The sequence below is a fragment of the Populus alba genome, chromosome 8, assembly GCF_005239225.2.
Source record: "Populus alba chromosome 8, ASM523922v2, whole genome shotgun sequence".
Taxonomy (NCBI): domain Eukaryota; kingdom Viridiplantae; phylum Streptophyta; class Magnoliopsida; order Malpighiales; family Salicaceae; genus Populus; species Populus alba.
The window spans coordinates 3,264,520-3,274,411 of NC_133291.1; the positions used below are offsets into that span (position 1 = coordinate 3,264,520).

The window sequence follows — 9,892 nt, forward strand, 5'->3', positions numbered from 1 at the left end:
AACAATCTCATATATTATTCGTAACCAAGTTGAATAATAATATCTATTTGGTGTTTGGTAGACTAAAGTTGTTTTGCGGCTAGTACTTGCAAAGATTCCTTTTGATAGAGGTGAGAACTCTCTAATACTTAAATATATATTTTTTTAGAGAGAGAAAATACAAAAATATTTCAGAAAGAGATGCTCTGAATATACATACCCACACACACAATAAAGAATGAAGATTGTGAACCTCTATTATTAAGATCTCATTGTATATTTTATCTTTGTGATATTTTGAGTTGTATTATGAGGTACATTTCAATAGTCTAGATCTTAGGTCGATCGAGTCTCGTCTAATGTCCAGCAAACACAAAATAACACAAATTATCTAGTATAATTTAAAATATATCAAATATAAAACAAAATAATTATTTATCCAATACAGTTAAGTCCAGTTTAATCTAATCGATATGGTCTAGCTACCAACACTAAAGTAGCCTGCCCTTTATGTGGGACAAAACCACCACATTTCCCAGCTACGCGAATCAAAGGTAAGTTTATCAGTAGTTCACACGCATTTGTGCTTGAATATTCTACAGAAAAGGGGCTAAGCTATGTTTAGCTACATCGACATATCGGATAAGTCATACACGCCATAATTAATTAATCTAACTAATTAAGTTGCAAGTCGAGAACAAGAAACATGTACAAACACGAGCTGTTGAAATTTTGAAGTTTGGTTGGAAGATTAAAAAAAATTTATCTTTTTAAGTTCGAATCTTAATATCGATATTTATCCTTTGAAGTTGCAAAAGCAATAAAAACATATATTTTTTAGATTATTTTTTAAAAATATTCAATTTATATATAATTTGAACTTAGCACACTCCAAGTGGGGAAAAGTGACTGAAAAAAGGTTAATTGGGTGAAAAAAAGGAGCTCATAATTGTTGAAGGTTATATTTAGTATCGTGGTTTAATTGTATTTTTTTTATAATATAATTATTTTTAGTTTTAAATTATTATATTTTATATTTTTAAATTGTTTTGATACGTTAATATCAAAAATAAAATTTTAAAAATAAAAAAATGTTATTATAAGTTATTTCTAAATAAAAATTACTTTAAAAATCAATATTTACCCAACTTTAAAACATACAAAATTAGTCTTTAGAGTTATTGCGTGAGATCACCTCACAGGATGCCATCCTTGAAAATGTCACAGAGTCTGCTTGCATGAATGTAAGATGCTGATACATGTACCAAGGTGTTCCCTGCCCAGTTTCGTTCTCCGAATTATAGCTGTATTTTATTATTAGCTAAGCACAGGTCTTTTCTCCGTGGGGTCCTCTAATTCCACGGAAGTGATAAGCTACTGGTGATCACATACTAATCAAACCAGTGCTGGAAAAATAAATAAATAAATAAAATAAAAGGTGGCATTATTAAAGATTCCTTCTTTCGCTTTATAATAGCGATAAGGCCTGAAAAGCAACAGCAAAAGGCCTACACCCTTAATTTCCACGCGCGTACGAGAAAAAGGACCGGTGAATTTCGCGTTCTATCTTGCCAGGGTTGAAGAAGTCTTGACAAGACAAAAGATATGGAGCTTGGTCTTTAACTAATGTACAGGACACAGCTGGCTTTATCCATTGAATATCAATCGTTGGATTTGATTTATATCAATGGTTATATTCTATTCACATGAAGAGTTGATAATTGTAGATTCATATACAGAAGCCAGTGGATGGTTAATGTACAGTTCTAGCACGATAGTATTCAGAGTTGATTTAAATCTAAATTATTTGAATTTAATAAGCATGAATTACACATGTTTTCACAGCATAGCGGAATCTAATAAATGTGTTTATTTTTGTGTTATAAACTGTTTTTCTAATTATTTTTGTTTTTTTAAAAATATTAAATTAATGCCTTTTCACCTCATGTAAAAAATAAAAAATATTTAAATATATTCTCAATTGAAAAATTCCAAATAAGCCGTGTGTATTATACCAAGCATGCCACATCACAGTGCTGCCGATCCACGGATTCAATTATTACAAGAAACACATCTTCATTTTACACGTACACGTTTTGTTTTTCTAATTGGCGGTGAGTAGACGACTATATTTGATTAGAGAGTAATACATCCAAGTATAGCATGTTAGGGTATAAACCATGTCTGAAATACAAGCCGTGTCTGAGATTATAAGCTCTATCTAGAAGGACCCGTGGCTAGGCCGGCTGGGGGGGGGGGGGGGCGGCGGCGGCTAGTTCTTCAAGAAGGGATGCGTGGCTAGTTCAGGAGGATGCGTGGCCAGTCCGTAAAGAGAATATAAGGTCAATATAGGAAGACGCATGACCACGCCGACAAAAAAGGACGTGTGGTGATGTATTCCCAGGAAAAAAAAATTCCAATAGTTTAGAAATAAAGTTTTTAAGTTGGATAATTGGTTATTGGATGGGATTTAATAATTTTATCTATTTTTTTAATTAATATGCTTGATAACTTATATTTAGTGTTTGTTAGGTTAATGTAACTTATAAGTAGTATCTTTAACAGATTTCTTTGTTGAAAATGAAGACTTTTCAATATTTTAATAAATAAATATTTTTTTTAAAATATAATAATATTATAGAAAGATGTTTTTGAAATATATACGTAGTAGATGATGAATATTATGAATTTTATTCTACTTATTTTATCTGATTAAAAATTTAAGATCGGATCATTTTATCCCGCTAATAATTTTGACCATCTATTTTTTTTAACTGGTTCTAGTGATTCAAAATTTTAAAACTTGGTTTTAATACAAAAATATATTGAATTGACATTTCAAGAGCTAAAAACATTAATAAAATTGGATGGAGAGGGTGCATAATTAATCAAGGATTTAAGATATTGGATTGCCCTGGCCTAACATGTCCAAATTAATCAGTGGGTAAGTGCATGCAATTCAAGCTCTCAACGTGACACTGGCACATGCCTCAAATATATTATCAGTCCGTTACTTAACAGCCGAAATGAGAAAAAAAAAACAAAAAACAATGACAGCAAGACAGATTAGTGGAAGATATACGCAGAGCCGTGGTGGCGAGGATTTTGAGGGCTGTTCTTGTTTTTTAGCATATTTTAAAAAGATAGTGGTGTAATAACATGGTTAAAAAAAGAGAGTAAAATAACATAATTTATATACATTGCAATGGGAAACGTGTGAATATTATTACTTATTGTTATTTATGAAAAATATTTTTTAAAAATTTTATTAAATAAATAAAAAAAATGAAAAAAAAAAAAAAACCTCAAAACAGGTGAAGAGTGACCTATTTGTATTTGATAATAAGTATAACCTATTTAAATTAATACTAAATTTTTTTTAGTGTTGATAGATTTCTATTGTCAAGTTATTAATAACAATAATAATAATATTATAATTGAAGCTTCAACATGTATTCACATGTTTTTCAATCATGGTATATATATAAAATATATTATTTTACTAATTTATTTAACCGTGTTACTCATGAATATTTTTAATTAATTATGCTATTTTTTAAAAAAATTGATTTTGATCTCATTTATGATTTACCTATCCGCAACCGGAATTGTCGTGGCGTGCATGGACTTGAAAGATATTAATACACTCGAGAAAACAAAAAAGGTGCAATTACGCGAGTCTGAGTATTATTTGGTCACACGCTTCGTCCAGAGCCTTAAGGGCAACATCCAAGTTACCCAACATAAATTGATTTTTCTTCTTTAGATTAGAAGGCAATTCAACCATCAAACAACAATATTTTCCACAATCTCAAGTTTATTCGGAGGATTTAGTTTTATAGCTTCTACCTCAACTTCAAATCCTTGTTTATTTTTTTTTAATTCTAATTTCTTTGAAACAAAAAAAAAAAAAAACAGTGGCCATAGGTTGTCTGACAAACATTTTATAACTATTTTTTTAACCTGGCATAAAATCTTGGCAGCGAATTCAAGTTACCATAATTCCAGTGACTTAAAGTCCTGTAAGGATCCCCCAGATGTTTAAAATAAGTAAATCATGCTGTCTGGGGCTAAAAACAAATATAAAGCTCGGTTTCCTTATCAGAACTGTCCTAGATAATACCTGGTTGCTATTGGCACAAGACTTTCCATTCTATTCGAGGCCTTATCACAGCCAATTGCCGCCCATCAAAGTGATAAGCCATAGCAGATTAGGAAATTGATGGGCAATAATGTAAAGTTGCATTATTGAAGACTCCACCATTCGCTTCAAAACCCACCCACCGCATCGAACAGGACGATCTACATTAGCTGCCAGTGAATTATAAAATGATTACTTCCAGGCATGAACTAGCACAGCTAGTATCTGTTGTCGGCTCCCATGCCCTGTCAGAATTGATTTGTGTTTGATTTTTAATATTGTCGAAGGGTGATCCACCGCCATTATACTACTGCTAGATAATGCCTCGTATCTACATCATGTATTAGGCATCCTTTTATGTGTGCATCGATGCCTTGAAAAATCTATAGGTGCATTTACAGCATGTACTTCAAGTAATTAAAAAAAAAAAAAAAACCACTGCCAATAATACGATATATTTAGTTTTATATTAAAGTTATATAATAATGGCATTCTTAGATGTGGAAACGTTTTAAAAAAAACGCCGAGTCAATAAAGAAATTAATAGAGGTGTTTTCTCGAGCACATGTTTGTTTGTTGGGTTCCCTCCATAAATTTCCCCTAGATACTACCTGCGTGACCTTATGATGAGGTTTTAGCTCAGTGGAAGCTCCACAATCACCATTCACCAGCCTAGCTCCAAAGTTCATTCCATTTTTTTACTTAATCTCGCGTTGTGGTACTTTTCCATGTTAATAAAAAATTTAGAATTGATTGTACTTTCGCATTTGCCAATTGCCCAAATGAGCCTCTCCTGATTATAGCAGGCTGTCTAGGTAGATGAACTGTGATTACCCGTGCCAAGGGGGGGAAAACAAAGAAAGAAGAAAAACATTTTCCATGTCAGTTATCAATGTCTTCTAAGACATGTTTTTGCATGTGCAAAACTGAAGAAGAATCTGGTTCATTAATTTTCAGCTGTAATCGTGATCAAATCATACAGTTGCAAGACTTGATCACACAACTGCAAACAGGACAGCCATGATTTTCTTGTATTCTCCGCATAATATTCTTGTAAATATTACAATTAGCCGCGCACATAGACAAGGTGTTTATCTTGAATTCATCGCCTCTCTCTCTAATTTGCCTCCTCTGAACAGTCGCACTTAGCTTGCCATTATTCAACAATGTCAGACGACGATAATGATGCCCTTAGTTCCAAAGTTGCCGTTCTTCTATATGGGGTCGGAGCAGCAGCTATTGCGGCAACAATTTACCACTGCCCCGTCATGACTTGGTGCTGCCGATACCGGGCCAGGCCTAACCCACAAGAGCCACAACTCTATGTGAACGAGAATTGTTTGATTGGGTGATAATGGAACTTGACAGGCCTAACCCATTCTCGAGATACAGGCTTGACGGGTGATAATGGAACTTGTGCAGTTTGCTTGGGTGATTTTGAAGAAGGAGAGCAACTACGTGAATTGCCGGAACGCTTGCACTCTTACCACGTGGCATGCATCGATTTGTGGCTCTACTCACACTCCAGTTGTCCCATGTGTCGCACCGATGCCACGCATTCTCAGCAAGTTTTCTTGAATGCAAGGGATTTAGATTCTGAGAGATCATCAGAGCCAAACCGAAGTCAAGGTGTATTACGAGGCATAGTTGTGCATCCTCGTGCCATGTAAACTGTGTGACTACGCAAGCTAGTCTTCTTTTCTCGAGGAATTGATTGACCCACGAATCAATAAATTAACCTACATTCTTACAAGATCAGACTATTAGAAAGATCATATAGGAAAGCAAAAGATATTCTACCCATGGTTCTTGCTAAGATTGGTTATTCAATAGAGCGTGCTAATCTACGAGTACTAGGCACACACCCTTCCTTGTTTCCCGCCGGAGAGATTTCATCTCAATCTCCAGGAGCTAGTACCGAGGTTTTAAGAAATGGTATATAGTCTAATTCAATTTCTTACTCTATGCTTAAAAAACATAGAACTTGAAACGTCTCGTTTCAAGAATTTGTTTTTCTTAAAAAAAAAAAACCAAAAACAACATAGAAAACAAGGACGCTGGAGGGAGAGCCAGAACCCTCGATCCTGTGATTACGTTCCAACCTACTGAGCTCCTCCAGTTGTTGATTAGAATTGTCCAAAATATTAGTATTTTATTCTATTTTCTCATGTAAAAATTTTTCTAAAAAAAACTCCGACAGAAGGTCAAGGATTTTCCTGACGTAAGTGTGATGTATTAATTACATCATCTAGCAGGGTTCCCCTAATTATTCCTTTGGTCCTAAGCAACAGATAGCTAACGAATGGCAGGCAACCTTAAAACGATGGCAAATTGGTTTAATTTCTCTGTGCATCCAGACAAAATATCTTGACGAAAATACATACATACATATATAATTTCTAGTTAAACTAGCTAACTCTCAGTCTCCCACGTTAATATTGGTTTAAACTTTAGAATATTATGAATATATACTTGAAGATGCTATTTTCAAGTGAATAAATTCAACCAATAACCGTGCTTTCCTCACCTTTCCCAGCACTAGAAAAAAAAAATGTTAGGATTGCGATATGTAGAAGTAAGATACAACATTAATAAGACAATATGATTCACATGGTCTAAATATTTAGACTAAATTCTCGGACAAACATATAATAAAAATTCCACTAAATTAACAATACGGGAATTACAAATACATATAAGATCAATTAACAATCTTTCTCACAATATACCTTATAAGTGTATCATTTAATTTAATTTTATTGAATTACATTTTCTTTTTCTCACATGACGCGTAAAAGAGTTGAGATGTAACTTAGTTATAGGTAGAGCATCCCCACCTCTTCATTTATGTTCCGATGTTGGGCATCAAATTGGTGGCTGACATTTTTAACTTTAAGCATTTCCGTGCTTGCCCATTTTTTATTTCTTATTTTTACCAAAAAAAAGAGGGGCACCAAGTTAATGTTTTTGATGATTTGGATGAAATTATCGATCAAAAATGCAATTAGCAGATGGAAATAACACAAGACAGTATGCATCTGGCCGCAATGCAATATCACTTTTATATATCTTCGGTATATATTTAAACATCGGGTTACTATACACAAGTTTGTCCTATAACTACAAGACAGTATGCATCTGGCCGCGCATACTTGAAAAATTGTCCCACGACTCGCCCTCGGAGACGAACTTCACATAGATGAGAAGCCAAATTGTATGTTTTATTGATCCTAAAATAATTCAGAAACATCTTAATTACCATGGAAGACAATTTCCCTCTCCTTTTCGGTCTCTCTCTATTGACAATTGCCATTATTAGTACTTTAACAGCTTCTGCCGAGCTATTAATCTACCATTTCATCGTGGTCCTATGGTGCCACCGATCGAGGGAATTAGATCAAATATTTACTCGAGACTCCATGACCAGTTTTCAAGACATACCAACCAGCTTCGAAAATTCGATTGCATCCCTTATCCCCACGTGTAAACACACGAATGACACTGGTCGAATGTCATAATCTGAAGATGTAACATTATGTTTAAGTGAGTTCAAGGATGGTGAAGAAGTTTAGGTTTCGCCTGAATGTTTTCACACATTCCATGCTTGTTGTATCGATATGTGGCTATTCTCTCACTCGAGTTGCCCTCTTTTGTCGGGCCGACATGGGTGTCTCCGAGCCAGCCCGCCATCAGTCAGAATCCGACACCTCTCGGCTACAGGGTTCTGGTGAACCACAGAGAAATTAATTTGACATGGTAAGCAAGCTGCTAACGTTATCATTGATGACCAATTTAGGGCAAATCATTTTTTTTCTGGCAAGTCATTAATTTTATGGCCTGGATTAGTTATACGGTCGTATGTACCATTTTTTCTAGAGTTTTCTACTGCTACTCATTTGTTAATTTGAGGTGCATGTATGCTGTGCTTGTCAGCGCAAAATACTTCCAATGGATAGATTAGAATTCAGATTTCAGATTGATTCAAGGCACGAAACATCTTACTGGATCATTTGACACCTGGGCCCAGGCCTGCAGATAAATGAACTTCCAAGCCCACAAGTCCTTTGCGTTGCAGCAAAAAGCATAGGCTAAGACGAGGAAGCCCATTATCAGAGTCATCAAACAATCAATCATGGTAGTCATTTGAAAATAAACCAGACATTAAATGAAAGCATGGGAATCGGTTTCCAGTTATTTCAAAGAAAATAATCATTTTGAGGGATTAAAGTTCCATATAATAGCGTGTGAGACAAGATTCATTGTTAATCCATCCATTATTCATGTCATATCTGTCAACAAACAAAATGATTAAGAATTTGAAACACTTCTCGACTAGTTTGGGCTTTAGTTACAAAAGATCCATCAGGCATCCCACCCTTTCCCAGATAGATTTTTCACAAATCCCATGTGATTAAAGTATTAATCTCTCACAAAACTTTCGAAGGAAATGATGTCCTGACGCCCACAGGAAAGTATAATGGTTCAAGGATACTCCATTTCCATAACGTAATGATGGTGATCATCACAGCTTCAATAGTGATATGAACCATCAATCAAGCTTCATGCGATGGGAGGTCGTTTTAAGAGTTGCTGGGCCAGTAAAATCAGAGGACCTCTCAACTCCCATCATTTTGAAGCAACTCATGCGTAACAAAGGGGACACCACTTTCTTTTCTAGGTAAAGTATTAAAATAGTTTTATGCAATGCCCAAATCACATTTCGATTTTCCCTCTTATGCTCGTGGAAGCTCCAAGAATTGAGTGCCATCCCCATTATTTCCCTATTTTCCTCCTCCAAGACGATGTTTGGTGTGAGAGTATATAAGGGGTATTATCATTGTAATTTTTTACCTATTTTACTCATGGTTTTGGAGTGTTGTTGCAATTATTTTTTAAAAAAATTGTTTTTGATATTAATACATTAAAATATTTGAAAATACATAAAAAATTAATTTAAAATAAATAAATAAATAATTATTATTTTTTAAATAATTTTAAAACATAAAAACAAATCAATTTTAAACCATTTAGTTTTTTTTATATAATCTTATTTATTTGAAATTAAATTTATTTATATTGGGATCTACCATCATCTGTAATTCTTTTCAACTTTTATAAAGCTCCTTTGAGGTTTCTCTCTGGAATATCTTCTCACATGCTTAGCACTCCACACTCTCAGATCTTATTCTTTTAATATTTCACTTTCAAAATCTTCTCCTTGTGTTGGATATTAAGAAAAAATATGAGAGGAGAAGAAGGGTATTTCTGTAAGAGAGAGAACAAAATGCCCGTCAATGACACATCAGTTTCCTTTTATTTGCGATCCCATGTGAGCATCCCTCGAAGAGTGTGTCCTGTCAAGCCATCACTTAGCGAGTAATATAGCCGACTTCCTTTCCGCCTCGTCCATCAATGATATGTTTTTATTAGCTAGAATTTACGGGTAATATTTGTTTTTTAAAGTTTTTTTTTAATTTAAAATATATTAAAATAATATTTTAAAAAATAATTCGAATATATAAAAATAATTAATTTTAAATAAAAAAATAATTTAAAAAATGATGAAACACGGTTGTACTGCAACTCTAAATAATAAGTTTTGTTTTTCATGTTTTTTTATATGCTCCATTTAAACCTCAATCTCCAACATATTTTCAAGCACAGTTTAAAAGTGTATTTTATATTCTGATAAGTATGCTTTTCAAAAGTAATTTTAAAACAATTTCAAACCGCCTCATTTGTTTTCTAATGTACAAGTACTTCAGTGACCTG

General features: G+C 33.7%; 1 protein-coding gene across 1 annotated transcript; it reads left to right on the forward strand.

Moving 5' to 3' along the window:
• The first annotated feature begins 5,286 nt into the window (after positions 1–5,286).
• On the forward strand, positions 5,287–5,790 carry LOC118052387 (E3 ubiquitin-protein ligase ATL59). The gene is made up of 2 exons (XM_035063358.1): positions 5,287–5,458; positions 5,543–5,790. The coding sequence occupies exons 1-2, from the start codon at positions 5,287–5,289 to the stop codon at positions 5,788–5,790; spliced, it is 420 nt and encodes a 139-aa protein (XP_034919249.1).
• The last annotated feature ends 4,102 nt before the right edge of the window (positions 5,791–9,892 follow it).

What these genes read in the sequence shown, in the direction of transcription:
- LOC118052387 (XM_035063358.1), top strand. Translation starts at nt 5,287, where the DNA reads ATGTCAGACGACGATAATGATGCCCTTAGTTCCAAAGTTGCCGTTCTT. An exon ending in ACTCTATGTGAACGAGAATT is followed by an intron (nt 5,459 to 5,542) that starts GTTTGATTGGGT and finishes GAACTTGTGCAG; the next exon opens with TTTGCTTGGGTGATTTTGAA.